Source organism: Giraffa tippelskirchi, chromosome 9, assembly GCF_054371585.1.
Source record: "Giraffa tippelskirchi isolate mGirTip1 chromosome 9, T2T-mGirTip1v1.2.pri, whole genome shotgun sequence".
NCBI lineage: Eukaryota > Metazoa > Chordata > Mammalia > Artiodactyla > Giraffidae > Giraffa > Giraffa tippelskirchi.
In genome coordinates, this window is record NC_137283.1 from 84,797,229 (window position 1) to 84,817,211 (window position 19,983).

The 19,983-nt window shown below is 37.4% G+C and overlaps 1 protein-coding gene across 2 annotated transcripts in view; it reads left to right on the plus strand.

Moving 5' to 3' along the window:
* Positions 1-19,983, plus strand: part of LOC145521682 (uncharacterized) — a 253,574-nt gene that overhangs the window by 81,667 nt on the left and 151,924 nt on the right. For both annotated transcript variants that reach the window (XM_081530497.1, XM_081530496.1), the window contains one exon: positions 16,771-16,843. In XM_081530497.1, the coding sequence (XP_081386623.1) occupies positions 16,771-16,843 (73 nt within the window). The remainder of the gene's footprint in view (positions 1-16,770; positions 16,844-19,983) is intronic.

Below are 19,983 nucleotides of genomic sequence, written 5' to 3' on the forward strand. Positions count from 1 at the left end.
TCTACTGCTGACAGTGCAAAATTACAATTCCAATTCATATTCAAAATAAGAGTATGTTAAAGTTATAGTAGCTTTAGGTAAGATACTGAATTTAGTCAATAGTTTTCTCATTTGACATCTACTTGGTTTTGTTTAGCATTGAGCTTGAAATTGAAAGTGAAAGTCTCTCAGTTCTGTCCAACTCTTTGTGACCCCATGGACTATGTACAGTCTATGGAATTCTCCAGGCCAGAAAACTAGAATGAGTAGCCTTTCCCTGCTCCAGGGGTTCTTCCCAACTCAGAGATGGAACCCAGGTCCCACATTGCTGGCGGATTCTTTACCAGCTGAGCCACCAGGGGAGCCCAAGACCCCATTAACGTTTTTTATTCTTCTCAATTTAGTTACATTCTATGAACAAAGTTATTTACTTTGAAATAATATCCCCCTAAGCTACTTATTATCAAGTTATTAAAATAGAGCTTTCTCATAAGGTATAAATCAAATGTTTTCTTCTCTTAATTTTCACTCAGAGTAAGTGTGCATTTTAATGTAATCTCAAGAAGAGGTCATGTTCCATGTTAAATTTTTAATTGTCCAAAGTATGTTTTTTACAGAAAAATAACAAAAATTGGAGAACAGAGTAAAATCAACAAGTTAAAGATTATTATGAATAAAATGATATTCTGTGATAGGTTCTGTTATTTTGTTCTTTAATATAGCTTAAGGCCTCATGCATTTCGTAAAAGGATTTGATTAGAATTCCAAAAAGAAAAGGAAACTTAGAGGAAGAGCCATTTCAAACTTTGATGATAGATACATTGGAACTTAAGCAGTACAGCCACAGGATGAGTATATTTGTAATTATAGTAATGCTAACCAGAATATCATGCCAAACTGTGGTTTCATAGCATAGAGTTCAGTGCTGCTCATATTTGCCCCGAAATTTAATTAACATAGAAGTAAAGTCTTATTAGAGTCTAGTCCAAGCCTGTAGTTATCAATTATAGGATAGAAAGCATTTAAATTGTTTAATGGCCCTGGGATCTGGAGAGTTTTGTAAGTAAGGCCACATTCTATCCTTACCCACACCTTCCATTAGCCCTGAGTTCAACTAAATTCAATAGTGATTGGAGACATGATTGTGAACATTAGGATGGTTTGAAGTAATAAAGAGAAGAATTAGAACAATTTAGAGACACTATGAATATGAAGGTCGGATATGTAAACAGCCTTGAGTTCTCAGTAGTAATATGGTTGCAGGTTTTTTTTTTTTTTAATCAAGATCATGGAGAACAAACTGCTACCATTTATTTTAATATTTCTTTTAAATTTCACTATAATAGATTAGGACAGGATCTTATCTATGATAAAATGAATCTATATCTATTCAGACTTCTGAGAAAATAGAAACATACTTTTATATAGATATATATATGGGTAAATACTAGATAAATACCATATATATTCCCATTAGTGTTCAGAGGCTGGAATGAGAAAATCTTCAGAACTTTGTTCCTGTTTCTTGGTCTCCAGAACTGAGAGGAGAGTAAAACCATTGGAAAACATGCTGCAGGCTAGATGAGGTCTCAGACCTGAAATTAAAACTCTAGTTAACTACTATAAGAATAAAAGACATACTACCAATAACAAAATAGAGTGATTTTTCATTATTGAACAAAGGAATATAAAATGAAATTTAAAGTACAACCAACAAATAGTTACCAATGTAGATAACACTGATTCATACACACAGGCCATTTGTAGCTTGGTGTTGAGCCATCATGAGCTATTAATACTTCTAAGTTAATACTCTTCAAAGCATTTTCACTAGAATGTTGAACACCAAAAAATTGATACTTTTGAATTGTGGTGCTGGAGATAATTCTTGGGAGCCCCTTGGACAGCAATGAGATCAAACCAGTCAATCCTGAAGGAAGTCATCCTTGACTATTCATTGAAAGGACTGATGCTGAAGCTGAAACTCCAATACTTTGGACACCTGATGCAAAGAGCATCAAGAAACTATTGGAAAAGACGCTGATGCTGGAAAAGATAGAAGGCAGGAGGAGAAGGGGGCAACAGAGGACAAGATGGTTGGATGGCATCATCAACTCAATGAATGTAAGTTTAAGCAAACTCCGGGAAATAGTGAAGGATGGGGAAGCCTGGGGTGCTGCGGTCCATGGAATTGCAAAAAGTAAGACACGACTGATAGACTGAACAACAACAATAGTTGATTTTGAATTATGCATAGTCATCCAACTTGCCTTGGCCAATGAAATGTTGAGTCAAAAGGTCAAGAGTCACTTCCATGTGGAAGTTTTAAAAGCTTGTGCATTATTTGCTTCAGCAACTTCTTTCTGCTTCAGAACTCATGGATGTACATGTTGATATTGAAGCCTATATCAGCCTAAATCTTTGAATAAATACAAAGAGTAGAGCCCTCTTGGGGTTTCCCTGGTGGCTTAGTGGTAAAGAATCAGCCTGCCAGTGCAGAAGGTGAGGGTTCAATCCTTGGGTCAGGTAGATCCACTGGAGAAGGGAATAGCTGCCCATCCAGTATTCTTCACTGGGAAATTCCATGGATGGAGGAACCTGGCAGGCTACAGTCCATGGGATCACAAAAGAGTCACAGACAACTTAGCAACTTAACAACAACAAAGAGCCCTCTTACAGATCTTCATTAAACATGAAGCACTGAGCCACTGAAAATTTAGGATTTTTACTGAAGCTTAACTTAGCCTATCCTGATTGACTTTATACTTAGAACTTGACAGTTTTATTCTCAATTTGACTATTTCATGAGTGAAAGCTGGTGAATGATCCTGCAAGATGATTTTAAAAACCTAGTTCTTGTTATGGAGAAGACAATGGCACCCCACTCCAGTACTCTTGCCTGGAAAATCCCATGGACGGAGGAGCCTGGTAGGCTGCAGTCCATGGGGTCGCGAAGAGTCGGACACGACTGAGCGACTTCACTTTCACTTTTCCGTTTCATGCACTGGAGAAGGAAATGACAACCCACTCCAGAGTTCTTGCCCAGAGAATCTCAGGGACGGTGGAGCCTGGTGGGCTGCCGTCTATGGGGTCGCACAGAGTTGGACACGACTGAAGTGACTTAGCAGCAGCAGCAGCAGTGCTTGTTATACAGAGTGAAGTCAGAAAGAGAAAAAACAAATATTGAATATCAGTGCATATATATGGAATCTAGAAAAATAGTACTGATGAACCTATTTGCATGGAAAGCATCGAGATGCAGATGTAGAGAATGGACTTGTGGACACTTTGGAGGATGGAGAGGATAGGACAAATTGAGAAAGCATCCACATACATATATATAGTATCACGTCTCAAAGAGATAGCTATGGGAAGCTGCCATCTAACACAGGGAGCCCAGCCTGGCACTCTGTGATGATTTAGAGGTGTGGGATGGGATGGAGAGGGAGGCTTAAGAAGGAAGGGATATATGTATAATTATTGCTGATTCATGCTGTTGTAAGGCAGAAACCAACACAACATTGTAAAGTAGTTATCCTTCCACTAAAAATAAAAAAAGATCATTTTAATTTTTGATCTAGAACAGTGCTATTAAATAATCACATGATGGAAACTCTCTTTTGACTTTTGAAAAACATATACCTTGCACATTGCAAAGTCTAGTTGTCTAAATAATCCAAATGATATCTTCATACTAATTATATTTTTATAGCTCTGGTGAAAATAGTAATTATAACTATCAAAGTTACTTAAAACAGTGAGTTCAGAATTTTTAAAAAGTATAAAAACATATAAAAACAGTTCCTGATTCATCCTGCTTTTGTCTTAAAACTACTGTATTAGTTTGAACTGCATATATTACCTAAAATTAACTCAGGGAAAACTGTATAAATCTAAAATATGGCTTCTTAGAGGTTTATGTTTTTTTCTGTAAGTTGATGTTTGAACCAGGTTATAAAGCAGGACAATATACAGGTGGAACTGCTGCCTTGAGAAATATCAAATCAGTAGATGTGGTTGGTTTTAATCATTTTAATTTTTTATCTTTTCATTTCAACTGTTTTATTTCAAAATTTGTTTTTATTTTTGTACTACTTCATCCATGATTTAACAAAGAACTTGTCTTACGTAGAGTGTAAAATTAGAGAAAGCTTGGGTTTTGTTACCCCTGATTTGTTTCTTGTCTTTTTTGTCTTCAGTTCAGTTCAGTCGCTCAGTTGTGTCTGACTCTTTGCAACCCCATGGACTGCAGCACCCCAGGCTTCCCTGTCCATCACCAACTCCCAAAGTTTGCTTAAATTCTTGTCCATTGAGTCGGTGATGCCATCCAACCATCTCATCCTCTGTCGCCCCCTTCTCCTCCTGCCTTCAGTCTTTCCCAGCATCAGGGTCTTTTCCAATGAGTCAGTTCTTCACATAAGGTGGCCAGATTATTGGAGTTTCAGCTTCAGCCTTATTTCTATCAATACTTCTTTCTGCCATGATTTTCACATACCATGTGAAGACAAGCACAAATTCAATACCTAGGACTAATGACAGCAATTTATACCTTCTTTCAAACTGGAGTCATTAGTTTCACTTTTCTCCAGAGTACATGCATTTCAAGTGTATATGTGATGGTAGGAAGATCATTTGTGTCCTCTGAAGAAAAATTCAGATATTAGATGGGAGCAGGATTTTAAAGAAGAGAGGATGATTTCTAACACCTCTCAAATAATACTCAGTGGGGGCTACTTTTCAACCAACAGATGAAAGAAGCTTGGCTTTGAGGTGTAGAGAATGCAAAAGAGGGAATCACCTACTTCCATCTGCATAAATATTTTTATTTGTATTCAATAATGTTTTTTTTTTTTGGAACTGAAACAAATAGACTGCCAGATATTTCTCCAGAAAAGATGAGTTTATTTGGAACTAAGAGAATTGAAAATTGGGTTCTGCAATTATGACAAGGTGCACTCAAGTCCCCATTTGACAAGGGAAGGAGAAGGCTTTTATAGAGAGGTAAAGAAAGTTGGAAAAGCCATAGTAAGCAGTCTATGGCTTTTCATTGACTAAGTCATTGCCAGGAAGAAGAGGAGTCTGTCTTCTTCCAGTTGGCCTCTGCTAGGCTTTTAGGCATGAAAGCTTCCCTTTACGGTCTCCCAACTCAATTTAATTGAGATTTCTGTTATTAAGTTTTTACATTTCCCCTTTTTGATGAAGATTGTTCTCTAAAAGCATTTTACAGTAGTGGGGCTGAGTACTGAGAGTGCAGCTCTAATATCAGAACTAGAACAGATTCATCGGCAATCTGCAGAAATGTTCTTCACGTTGACTAAGAGGGAGGCTTGGGAAGAACCCCTGTAGTTTCTTGGAGCCCATCGTTGATAACTGGGAGGATATTGGTATTGAGGTATTGAGGATATAGGAAAACCCAGTTTGCAGGCTGAAGGTGCCTAAACTGCTTGCATTTATAACAATCTCTTGTGCAATGTCCTGGCTCTCTGCAATAATAGCAGAAGCTAGAAGGGCTTCAGTTCTGTGTAGGGTCCTTCACTTGCTGACTAAGAATTTTACCAATCCTCCTTTGCAGTGAGAGAGAGAGATGGTTTGCCAGGTTAAATCTGGGGCGAACATAGTTTCTCATTTCATCCTATTCCTTTTGACTAGAAAAGAAAGATCTCATTTCAGCTGATTAATCAACACAGAGTTAAAAACTTCAGCTGGGTCAACATCTGAAGTAAGATCATAGTTTCCTTAAAAACAATTTGAAGTTGATTATGATAATCATGGGGCTTCCCAGGTGATGCTTATGTTAAAGAATCTGCCTGCCAGTGCAGGAAACACAAGAGACATGAGTTTGACCCCCAGGTCAGGAAGATCCCCTGGAGGAGGGCATGGCAGCCCACTTGAGTATTCTTGGCTGGAGAATCCCATCGAGAGAGGAGTCTGGCTGGCTATGGTCCATAGAGTCGCAAAGAGTGGACATGACTGAAGCGACCTTAGCACACACATTTTAATCATAAATGTGTTCATCAGATTTTTGTGTGCAAGCCTAAAATGTTATTCTAATGAACAGATTTTGTAAAAGCCCTAAGAACTATTCAGTGAAGTCACTCAGTGCTTGAGGTGGATCATATAGAATGTTAGCAGGTTGATCTCCTGGTTGTAAATCTAGATATTTTTAGGATTTTTGCAATTAGCAACTTTCATCTACTAATGAGTCTAGTCTTCACCAACAAGCATATGAATTAGCTTATATGTCAGATAATCCAGTTTGATAAACTTTAATGACTATATCAAATTCTTCAGTCTATCTAGGTTCTTCAGTTACCTTGGGAAAATATATGATTATGACTGGCAGATCATATTTAGTTCAAAAAAAAATCAAGAGGTTAGCTTCTGAATCTTTAGAAGGCTTAATTTTAAAGGGACAGGTTTTGACAAGTTCAGAGGAAACAGTAGTAGAGGGTTCTTTTCAGAGAAAAGAAGTTGGCAAGAGAACTAGTATGAGGGTATTGAGGATATAGGGGGCTTCCCTGGTGGCTCAGCTGTTACACAATCCACCTGCAATGCAGGAGACCCAGGTTTGATCCCTGGGTTGAGAAGATCCCCTGGAGGAGGGCAAGGCGACCTACTCTAGTATTCTTGCCTGAGGAATCCCCATAGACAGAGGAACCTGGTGGGCTATAGTCCATGGGGTCACAAAGAGTCGGACACAACTGAATGACTAAGCAGGGCACATTGAGGATATAAAGGAGGGATAGGCAGTGTGAGGGAAAAAGAGGAAAATAGTGCTAGATGTGGAGCCTAAAGCAAAGAAGCCACAGAAGTAGAACCTGAGGCTTCAGGAGCCATTCTATCTTTTTTTAACTGCTTGCTTTGCCTGAGGTAATCTCAAAATCTTATTTTGCAGAGAGGCATTTTTAGACTCCAGATAATGTTGGGAAGCATAAAAATACCAATCAAAATAAAATTCCAGTAAAGTCTGTAAAATTTTGAGTTATTGTAATCCAATTTGGTTTTAATAAAATTAATTTTGATTTAAAAAAATTCCCCAAGATGGCCATTAATATTCTAAATTAGCTTCAGTCAAGTCCATCCCTCTAGTTAGAAATGCATATGAGGAAGGACCATGGTTTTCAAATATAAAATCAGCTGAAGTCCCTATAGGTGGGACACTCGCATAATATTTAGATGACTTGGACCTTGTTTCTCAGAGTTTTTTCTAGAGTAAGAAAACAATTTTCTGACAGCTTAAAAAGTTTACAGTATTAAAAAGTTCACTTTTAAGTAGTAGGCAAGCCTGAATACCAACCAATTCTAAGAAAACAGCTTGATCCCAGAGGAAACAGGCAGAGGGCTTTTTAAGCCAGGTTTAAGAGAATATCCCATTCTGAAGGAATAGGCTGAAGTCTGAAAAAGTGTGCCATTTCAGAGAAGCAGTTCCTATTCCTGAAGAAATGAGCCAAAGGCATTTTCAGACAGCTTTAGTTGAAAAAGTCTGATCAAAAAATTAGGCTGAAGTGCCAACAAATATTTGCACACAGAACAAGATCTTAACCAGAAAGACAGAACTTTAAAATAGATCTCAAATAAAACGTGGAGAGCCTCAAATGCAATGATAGCATGAGATTAGATCCAGGAGAAAGATGTACCTCCAACCTCCAGGATCTTCAAGAAAGCAGTGTGTGGCATTAGGCACATACTGTACCTATTTTCTCAGCAGCCCTGGAAACATTAAGGGTCTTTGGTTCCCATACAGGCCTCTAAAATGTTGACCTGAAATAAATAGGCTGCCAGATATTTTTCCAGCAAAGATGGATTACTCAGGATCAGCAGAGAATTGCAGTTTGAGGTCTGGAACCGTGGTCAGTCACCTTCAAGTCTCTGCACAGCAAGGGAAGGAGAATGCTTTTATGGAAGGGAAAAGGAAGGGCTATAGGAAACAAAGATTTCATAGTTTTTCATTGGCTGAGTCCTTGACAAGAAGGAAGAGGACTCTTTCTTCTTCCTGTTGGGCTCTGCTATCAGGGCATGAGAAATCCCCTTCTAATCTCCCAGTTTTATTTCATTGTGGTTTATGTTTATTAATTTTTTACTGTTTCAACAGACTTTTTAACATTTTAGAAAATCAAATTTTAGATGTTTTGCACAGTATGGGATCTCTGTGTGAAATTTATTGTAACTCAACAGAACTGCCTTCTGGCTTCACGTGACTGAGCATTTGATTAAAATTACAGAAACCAAACTACCAGGAAACTTCCTCTAGCTCCATATGGACCATCTGCTGAAGTAAGCCTTTAGAAGTTGGAGAGAATTAAAATGTCATGCTCTAGGGAAAATATACACAAGACAGAATTAAGCGATGAACATAAAGGAGAGTGCTCACAAGGTGTGTGTGTGTGCTGAGTCACTTCAGTCATGTCAGACTCTTTGCAGCCCAATGGACTGTAGCCCACCAAGCTCCTCTGTCCATGGGATTCTCCAGGCAAGAATACAAGAGTGGGTTGCCATGCCCTCCTCCAGGGGACCTTCCTGACCTAGGGATTGAACCTGCGTCTCTTATGTCCTGCATTGGCAGGCAGGTTCTTGGCACCACCTGTGAAGCCCACTCATAAGGTATAAGCTCATGTAAACCTGTTTGTTTCTGGCTCAAATGTTGAGATTTCAGGAAACAATAAAGGAGCAGGGAGTTATAGATTTGTTTTCTTGTTTGGATTAGCTTAATGTTGTGTAGAAATATCTAAGTCTAGTTATAGTAAAGTTTCAGGTAATAGAACTCTTTAAAATAACTACTAAAAATACACTGAGCAATTCATTTTTAAATTTGTCCAAAAGTTGAAATAGTAAATACATTTCAGAAATTCATATGAGTAAAAAGTTATTATACTAAGAAAAACTTTGGTATATAAATTTTTAGCATGAAAAAGCCATTATTTGACTTAAGTCGACAGACTTTAAAGAGATATTGATGAATAAAAATACATAAAATATTTATTCTAAATTTTCAGAAAATCTGTAAACATATAACTGATAGTGACAATTGAGGTGTAAATAAATTAAATAAATATTTTCAAAGAGATGACTTACTATGCTACTTAACCAATTAAGCTAGACATTTTTTTTCAAAATTAAAGAAGTGATATATTAAAGCTATAGAAATCATAAATTGTTGGTACCTTCCTCTTTTGTAGAAAAACTTACTAATATAGTTTTGGACCAATACCAATTTTATATTTACTACTAACATTGGTTATAGTTGAATACACAATAGCTAATGTACGCGTGTGTGTGTGTCTGTGTGTGTGTGTGTGTGTGTGTGTGTGTGTGTGTGTGTGTGTGTGTACGCGCGCGTGCACGTTCGCGCTAAGTCGCTTCAGTCATGTCTGACTTTATGCGGCCCTAAGGACTGTAGCTTGCCAGGCTCCTCTGTCCATGGGATTCTCCTGGCAAGAATACTGGAGTGGGTTGCCATGCCCTCCTCCAGGGGTCAAATTAATAATTATTGATTGTGTCTTTCTCAAAGTTAATAATTCCCATTAATATAATCAAGTTTGATGTTAGAAGTGATGCTATTGGTCATTTCTCAAAATAACCATGAATATTACATTTTAAATACTCAAAATTATTTAAATAATAGATTTTGCAATTGTTTGATTTATATTTTACTAGTAAAATATTTCTATTTTTCGCTTTGTGTATTCAATATAACACACTGTATAGAATCAAAATTCCAGTGCTTGATACTTGACAGAGGAATAAAAAAGCTGAACTTGTAATTCCTGGGTGTTATCTTGCAAAGAGTTATGAAAAGAAAAAAATCTGAAAAATTATGCTTTATGTCATGCTATAGTTGTATCATTTGATGAAATTCACATGGTTCATTAATTTCAGCAAGAGCTACAACATGAGCAAAGATTTAAGAGATAAAAGAGACTCACTGGGCAATAGAAATATGTTTTCATAAAAGGCAACATCAGAAAGACTTTATTTCATAGATATGCTTTAATAAAAAACATTCACACATATTCATACCAAAATTCATGTTTGGCTTATAGGAGTTCTCAGTGATTCGTTCAAAGATTAGAACCAACCAGTGGGAGAGGACAGGTGCCTCTCCTGCTGCTGCTAGGAAACCATGGTATTTGAGTGACTAAATGAAACTTAGTTACCTCTTTTAATCCTTAAGGATTAAGCTTTAGGATGTGGATGCTATTTGCTAAGGATGAACTTTCAGGTAATATTTTGCTTGGAAAATCCCATGGACAGAGAAGCCTGGCAGCTACAGTTCATGAGGTCACAAAGAGTTGGACATGACTGAGCAACTAACACCTAGTTAGTTATACTTAGTGACTGAGTACAAATACAGAGAACTATAGAAAGAACTATAGAACTATAGAAAGTTAAGCCTATCCACATAAGATAATTTAAGACAAAAACCAAAGAGTCAGGGACAGAGAGACATTGAGTCACTGTTGCAGCCCATGTAGCAATGTGACCATAGCTCTCCAGGTATGTGGAATTCAGAATCAAAGCTACATAGAAGCTCACCTCACCAGCTTTCCAGAAGCTTGTAGAATAAAGATAAGAAAAAGCATAATAAAATCACAAAATACAGTATATCAGTGTGTGTTTTGACTTCTCGGTAATGTTGAAAGATGCAACTTTATTTGCATAGAACATATCTTCTATAAAGTAATTTGTATGGTTATTAGGAATAGGATATAATTAGCAATTGTCATCAAAATATATCCCAAATTAGATCCATCAGTTTGAGTTAAATTGTATTTCACTAAGAATTTATAACAGTATGTTATAAAGTGTTACTCCATTTCCATAAAATTGAAAGCAGATAAGATCTGGAAGATTTGAAGCACTTATTAACTTTTGACTTGGTTGATTATATAAGTTAATGAACCTAGAAATTTATATGATGTTGGAGAAAGTTCTAAAATGAATTTTTGTAGACTTACTCCAAGTCAGTGATCACATTTTAGCAAGCAATTACTTATAGATATAAACCAAACAAAATAAAACATCAAAGTTGACAACTTTGTCATTTACCTAAGCTATTTATCAGCACTAGACTTATATGTGTGTGTGTGTGTGTTTGTGTGTTTGGTTGACTCGTGTGGCATGCAGGGATCAAATCTGTGTGACCCTGCAGTGGAAGCATGGAGTCTTAACCACTGGACTGATGACGAATTCTCTAGACTTATATTTTTAATTTGACAATTGTGTTAATTATTTTAGTGCAAAAATAAACTCACTGCCATCAATTTTATAAGAAAGAAAATCAACTTTAATAATGTATTCCTATATGAAATTTATATGGTTGCAATCATGTCTTCTTTCCTCAACTCAAGATTTTGGGAGAACATACAACTGAATATAAATCACTGGATTAGGACGGGATTTTAAAAACTGTGCAATTTTTCCTTATCACTTATAAAATTATTACACGAATATACACCTAGCTAAATTTTATTTGGAGTTGAAAAAAGACGTAAAAATATGTAAGCTAGGGCATCCCTATCACTTTAGATACTGCTTGATGATGTAGTACCCATGAGTCTACATATAAGACATGTTAGTGTAGGCAAATGAAAAACAAGTTTGCAACTTTCTTCCATATAGCAACTTTGATTGGCTAGCAGTGCATTTGACTACATGATTTATTACTGGTATTTATAGGACTAGTGCCAATAGAGGAGAAGGAAATGGCAACCCACTCCAGTATTCTTGCCTGGAGAATCCTGTGGACAGAGGAGCCTGGTGGGCTGCCGTCTATCGGGTCACACAGAGTCCGACACGACTGAAGTGACTTAGCAGCAGTAGCAGCAGTGCCTATAGAAAGATTACCATATTAGTAGTGCCAAAATACTCAAGTATTTGGTTTGTGTGTGTGTGCTTAGTTGCTTAGTCACGTCCTACTCTTTGCGACTACACGCACTGCAGCCCGCAGGCTCCACTGTCAATGGGGATTCTCCAGGCAAGAATACCGGAGTGGGTTGCCATGCACTCCTCCAGGAGATCTTCCCAACCCAGGGACAGAACCCAGATCTCCTGCAGGTGGATTCTCTACCTTTTGAGCCATCAGGGAAGCCCATTTGGTTTGGATGTATATATTTAAATAATTCTACAAAGCAACAACAAACTCTTTCTTCAACTGTTTTCTCTCTTTACCCTAGTTCTCTTGGGGCTGCCTCATCTAAAACCATATGAAGTTTGTATATCTGTGTATTATAGTATATTATTAATATAATATGGAGAACTAGATATTTTATTTCTTCTATAACACCTTGCTTGTTTTGATTTTGGGCTTCCCTGGTAGCTCAGACGATAAAACGTCTGCCTACAATGCGGGAGACCCAGGTTCGATCCCTGCGTCGGGAAGATCCCTTGGAGAAGGAAATGGCAACCCACTCCAGTATTCTTGCCTGGAAAATCCCACGGACTAAGGAGCCTGGTAGGCTACAGTCCATGGGGTCGCAAAGAGTCGGACACGACTGAGCGACTTCACTTTCACTTTCACTTTTCAGTAGCTCAGTCGTGTCTGACACTTTGTGACCCCATGGAATGCAGCATGTCAGGCTTCTCTGTCCATCACCAACTCTTGGAATTTACTCAAACTAACGTGCATTGAGTCAGTGATGCCATCCAACCATTTCATCCTCTGTTGTCCGTTTCTCCTCCTGACTTCAATCTTTCTCAGCATCAGGGTCTTTTCCAATGAGTCAGTTCTTTGCATCAAGTGGCCAAGGAGTTGGAGCTTCAACTTCACAGTCCTTCCAATGAATATTCAGGACTTATTTCCTTTAGGACTGACTGGTTTCATCTCCTTGCAGTCAAAGGGACTCTCAAGAGTCTTCTCCAATACCACAATTCAAAAGCATCAGTTCTTTGGCACCCAGCTTTCTTTATGGTCCAACTCTCACATCCATACATGACTACTGGAAAAACCATAGCTTAAACTAAACAGTTCTTTGTCAACAAAACAATGTCTCTGCTTTTTAATATGCTGTCTAGGTTGGTCATAGCTTTTCTTCCAAGGAGCAAGCATATTTTAATTTCATGGCTGCAGTTAGCATCTGCAGTGATTTTGAAGCCCAAGAAAATAAAGTCTGTCACTGTTTCCATTGTTTCTCATCTATTTGCTGTGAAGTGATGAGACCAGATGCCATGATCTTAGTTTTTTTGAATGTTGAGTTTTAAGCCAGCTTTTTCACTCTCCTCTCTCACTTTCATCAAGAGACTCTTCAGTTCCTCTTCACTTTCTGCCGTAAGGGTGGTGTCATCTGAATATCTGAGGTTATTGATATTTCTCCCAGCAATCTTGATTCCAGTGTGTGCTTCATCCAGCCCAGAATCTCACATGTTGTACTCTGCGTATAAGTTAAATAAACAAGGTGACAATATACAGCTTGGCATACTCCTTTCCCAATTTGGAACCAGTCTGTTGTTCCATGTCCAGTTCTAACTGTTGCTTCTTGACCTGCATACAGATTTCTCAGGAGGCAGGTAAGGTGGTCTGGTATTCCCTTCTCTTGAAGAATTTTCCACTTTGTTGTGATCCACACAGTAAAAGGCTTTTGGATATAGAAGTAGATGTTTTTCTGGAACTCTCTTGCTTTTTCTATGATCCAACAAATGTTGGCAACTTGATCTCTGGTTCTTCTACCTTTTGAAAATCCAGGTTGAACATCTGAAGTTCTTGGTTCACATACTGTTGAAACTTCACTTGGAGAATTTTAGGCATTACTTTGCTAGTGTGTGAGATGAGAGTAATTGTGTGATAGTTTGAACAGTCTTTGACATTTGCCTTTTTTTGAGATTGGAATGAAAACTGACCTTTTCCAGTCCTGTGGCCGCTGCTGAGTTTTCCAAATTTACCAGCATGTGAGGGCAGCACTTTAACAGCATCATCTTTTAGGACTTGAAATAGCTCAGCTGGAATTCTAACACCTCCACAGTTCAGTTCAGTTCAGTCGCTCAGTCGTATCCAACTCTTTGCGACCCTATGAATTGCAACACGCCAGGCCTCCCTGTCCATCACCAACTCCCGGAATTTACCCAAAGTCATGTCCATCGAGTTGGCGATGCCATCCAACCATCTCATCCTCTGTAGTCCCCTTCTCCTCCCGTCCCCAATCCTTCCCAGCATCAGAGTCTTTTCCAATGAATCAGCTCTTCCCATCAGATGGCCAAAGTATTGGAGTTTCAGCTTCAACATCAGTCCTTCCAATGAACACCCAGGATAGATCTCCTTTAGGATGGACTGGTTGGATCTCCTTGCAGTCCAAGGGACTCTCAAGAGTCTTCTCCAACACCACAGTTCAAAAGCATCAATTCTTTGGTGCTCAGCTTTCTTCACAGTGCAACTCTCACATCCATACATGACCACTGGAAAAACCATAGCCTTGACTAGACAGACATTTGTTGGCAAAGTAATGTCTCTGCTTTTTAATATGCTGTCTAGGTTGGTCATAACTTTCCTTCCAAGGAGTAAGTGTCTTTTAATTTCATGGCTGCAATCATCATCTGCAGTGATTTGGGAGGCCAAAAATATAAATCCTGACAGTTTCCATTGTTTCCCCATCTATTTCCCATGAAGTGATGGGACCGATGCCATGATCTTAGTTTTCTGAATGTTGAGCTTTAAGCCAACTTTTTCACTCTCCTCTCTCACTTTCATCAAGAGGCTTTTTAGTTCTTCTTCACTTTCTGCCATAAGGGTGGTGTCATCCGCATATCTGAGGTTATTGATATTTCTCCCGGCAGTCTTAATTCCAGCTTGTGCTTCTTCCAGCCCAGCTTTTCTCATGGTGTACTCTGCATATAAGTTAAATAAGCAGGGTCCAGAATCTGTTTTAAATCTCTTTTAAAAATAAAAGGCCATTGTGGGTGTCTTAATTTATTTCTATCAAAATAGACTTTTCTCTTGGTTTTTTTTTTTTTTATCTCTTTTGCTTTTAGCTTTGATCTAATCCACCACCACCCCTTTTTTTTTTCTCACATTTACTATGGTTTGAGTCCTCTTTTTCATTTGCTCAGAGGGTAAAAAGCTCAAAGGAGTTTGTTTTTTTCTAACAATTATGCAATTTTCTTTTTTCTTTACCTAATTATCCATTTGTGAGGATATATCAAGCTTATATTTTGTTGCAGACTATTCTGTATATTTTTTCTCCTCTAATACTGCACTAGTTACTTATTGCTGTATGACAAATTTCTCCTAAAATTATCAGCTAAAACAATGATGATTGTGTATTGAAAGTGAAAGTGAATGTGATAGTCTCTCAGTCTTGTCCAACTCTTTGTGAACCATGGATTTTAGCCTTTCAGGATCTTCTGTCCTTGGGATTCTCCAGGCAAAAATACTGAAGTGGGTAGCCATTCCCTTCTCCAGGGAATCTTCTTGATGCGGGGATCGAACCAGTTCTCCTGCATTTCAGGCAAGTTCTTTATCATCTGAGCCACCAGGGAATCTCACACCATTTCTATTGATTAGGAATTTGGGAATAATTTAGCTGGATGCTTCTGACTAGGAATCTCTCATGAATTCCAGGCAACATGTGAGTGGAGGCTTGACTGAGACTGAAGGATTAACCTCTTTAATAGTCTGGGTTCTCCAGAGAATAGAATCAAGACTGTAAAAGACTTATTATGAAGAATTGGTTCACATGATTATGGAGGCAGAGAGACCCCATGATCTGCTATCTGCAAGCTGGACACCCAGTAAAGTCAAAGGTATAATTCAGACCCAGTCCCTAAATGCCTGGGAACCAGTAGGGGTCAAGAGTGTAAATCCCAGTACAATGGCAGGGAAGATGCAATGTCCCAGCCTAAGTATTGAGGCAGATGAAAGGGACAAATTCCTCCTTTGTCTGCCTTTTTGTTCTATTAGAACCTCAACAGATTAAATGATGCCCACTCAGATTAGAAATGGGAATCTAATTTATTGAGGTCACCAATTTAAATGCTACTTGCATTCATAAACATCCACATAGACATACTCAGAAAGAATGTTTTACCCACTCATATTTCTGGCAAATTCATTGTTAGTGGGAGGCCTCAGGTCCTTATGATGAGTTTTTCTCTAGAGGGTGGTGTTCCTTATGATATGGCCACTCATTTCATTCAGGTAAGTGATCCAAGAGGGATCAATATGACCTTGCAATTTTTTTTGTGGCTTAGCCTCAGTCATCACACTATTAGTTACCAGGTCATTTCATGTTGGTGCAGTAGGGACCACAGCAGGTATGAACACAAAGAAGTGAAATCATGAAAAGCCATCTTAAGGGCTAGTTACCATAAATACCACACTATATGATTTCTTCTTATTTCACTTCTGATCCTTTGAAATTTCTCAGGGATAATTTTTATTCAACACTCACTTTCCTCTTCTTTCTAAATTTCATCTCTCTATAAAAACAAATCCATGGTTGCGTTTGAAGATTTTGCACTTGACTGAACAGTCAGTGTTATCCTATAATTTGGACTGCTCAGTGTATAGCATTTTTATAGAAAATGTGCTAAAGTCATGTTTGCATAAAATCCCCTTTTAACACAATTTTTGTAAACTTTTCCTCTCAGCATCATGGTGGACGATCCTAACAATACCAACATATTCTAATTGCTTCCTCTTGTAGCTGCTTGGTTTGTTTCTACCCGACCACTAGGCTGTTATTATTATTACCGTTATCTACTCTGGAAGCATTCTTTAACAAAAAGTACCTCAGATTAAGCTTGCATTTTTTGGGGCCAAAACTATTGAGTCAGTCTTATTCAAGGAGTTCTGTTTCCTTTTAGAAGAGAACAGCATGAAAGATCAACATATAGAAGCCAGAAGAGCACATTTGTTTGCTTCAAAGGACTCTTGGAGGTAGGCACTTTGTTGTTTGATGGTTATAGTTTCAGTTTTTTAAGTTTTAGACTCTGTGATTATGTTTAAAAAAATGGATATAATCATCCTTCCACTTTAAAAATCTAGTTTCTTACTTTATACAAACTCTAGAAAGAATACATATGGATTTGATCTCATGTGCAAGAAGCAGAGAGGTATGAGGCAAGAAACTGAGAGAATGAAATGAGATGATATGTACAAGCCTGAGAGAGAACAACTGAACGGAAGATGAGCTGATAACTGCTGGTGTCTTATGTGTAACCTAAAAAAGTTTTAGATGAAAGTCATTTAATCATGTGTGTCTTGGGTAAGAGGAGATTGGAATTCCATGCTTTCCTTTCTGAAGCTCTGTGTTTTGGAGCACTCCTCCGTTTTCTATCAAGATAGCTCTCCTAAGTTTCATGGATAGTTTCTGAGGACTTTCCCATCAACTGGGAGTTTTGGTGGCTGGGAGCCATAGCTCTGAACTGACTCCATCATCTGGAGTCCTACGTGACCTTAAACAAGATATTTACAGCCTCGGAACTTCAGTTTCTTCATCTGTGAAACAGGAATAATATAGCAACCTCATGGTGTTTTAAGTATAAATGAAACATAAAAGGCATTCAGTTAACATTGAAAGAATGATAGTTATGTTGTATGCATCATATTTTGTAAGTGTTTTATGATCAAGAGATTAGCGTAGTGCCTGGGACCTAATAATATTGGTTTATTTCTAGCTCTTATTACTTATCCAATCTGACTTCTTTTTTTTTTTAAGAAACTTTTTGATAGTCTTTTTTACCCCAACAATGTGCTTCCACTAACTAATGCTTTACATTGTGAACATGAAGAGCATCTCTGAGTACACATTAATAATGCTAAACAAAATTACTTGGTTGAGAAGGCAACGTGAGTAATTGAAAAGGAAACTAGTTTTTTTAGCATATTTATGAATTCTATGACTTTGGTTAAATTATTAAACTTTTCTAAGACTCAGTTTGCTGGAAAAAAAAAGGGATAGAAAAAACAGGATAATATCTTTCATTAGTATTGTAGTGTGGATTAAAAAACTAATTACTGTTATTTTTTGAAAGAATGGCCATTTCTCTATATAATCACCTCTCCACTGTACTAAACTTAGCAGAAAATATAATCCCCTTCCCCAACTGTAAATGTTGAGAAATGTGTCTTCATTTGCAGTGATCTGTTCAGTGACATGTGCTTTAAAATGAGATAGATTCTATTTTGGTTTGTGTTTTATCAGTTTAACTTTATTTTAAATGACAGCTTATTTACATATCTCAGATACCAGTTTTCATTACTGTCCGTGGTGGCTCAGATGATAAAGAATCTGCCTGCAATTCAGGAGACATGGATTCGATCCCTGGGTTGGGAAGATCCTCTGGAGGAAGGCTTGGCAACCCACTCCAGTATTCTTGCGTGGAGGATCCCATGGACAGAGTAGCCTAGTGGGCTACAGTTCATGGGGTTGCAAAGAGTCGGACATGACTGAGGGATTAAGCACATGCCCTGTTTATCTGTAAGACAAGTAATGTGTCCTTACAGTTTAGGAATTAAGGGATTCAAATGATTATAGCAAAAATACAGAGGGTGATTATCTTATGAAAAGATGATTGGAGACATTGTATTAATACAAGCACTTCTATTGACTGCCATTTATCATTTTGGTAATGCCCACATAAAGGCCATATTTGGAATAACCCAAAGTAAAAAGTATATGATTTGAAAGGGGATTTAGTAGGGACCCACTCAATTTACAGACAATGGAACATGTCATGTCTGCAGTCCTGGGGTAAATTTTGTAGAACAATGTTTCATCAGTCTTGAGAAGTTTTTTGGTTTTGCTCTTCTACCCATGTACGAGTAGATTCAAGCCCTTTCTCATTAAAAGATTTGTGCAGAGGGGGGGAAATGTTAGAAAAAAATGAGGGAAAACAGTATCAATAAGATGGATGTTTTATTAAAGAAACCCCCCTTTGCTTATTTTCAACAGCTATTTAACTTGATCAATTATTTCAGAGGTTATCTTTTGCTAACATTAGCACTTAAAAAGAAAGAGAAAAAAGATTGGCTTATTTATTCTTAAAAAAATAATCGTTAGCCACTTGTGATATGAGACTGAAACGGAATTAATCCTGGAAGATGCTGACTACTAGGAGAACAAACATCTAAGCATAAGAACAGCTTCTGCAATTTCACAATGGGAAATATTTTTCAAGCACTGGATTCTTCCTGTCCTTGTGTTTTGGCCTCAAGCTGATGATTAGCTATCGGAGAAAAACTATTTTTTTTTGTTGGAATAGTTTTGCATAGTTAGGAGCATAATAGGTTCCATACTTTCCCCTAAGCATTAAACAATATTCACTGATACAGAATGTCAGGCAAGATACACCACTGATCTTTCGAAGTTAAATAGTTCTTTTATTTTGATGGTAATTATCCTTGGTTGGCCATTAGCATAGATGATGTACACATGAGGGTTCCAACCAACCACAGGGTTATATTAGCTTCTGTGCTGCTTTAGCTGAGGGAAGTAAGGAGTGAAAGGAGAAATATATGGATGTAACAGTCTAAAAAATTCCATGACCAGTAGTAAAGGACCTGAAATTTCATTAGAACTGCTTATGGATGATATAAATAAAATAAAAGCTAGTAAATACATTAAAAAAACTAAAAACTTGATTAAATTGTGATAATGATAGCCTGTTGTAGCCCTAATAACAAAACTTGGAAAGGATGTAAGAAAAGAAAATGATAAAGTTACATTCTTCATGAATAGAGATGCAAAACTTCACAACAAAATATTATTAAATTAAATCTAGCAATAGAAAAAGGCATAATAGCTTACAAAGTGAGATTTATCTATGTAATTCATCACATTAACAGAGTAAATCAGAAAAATCATGTTCATATCAATAGAGATAAAAAAGTTGATGATATCTGAAACTTTCAGGAAAAAACACTCAATAACATACGAATAGAAGGAAACTTTCTCAACCTGACATTTATAAAAACCAAACAATATTCTTTATGAATACTCTTACAACTTCTATTCAACATTATACTGGAGGTCTTAGCCTAAAAGATGGGAAATAATAAAATAAAATGTATGACTA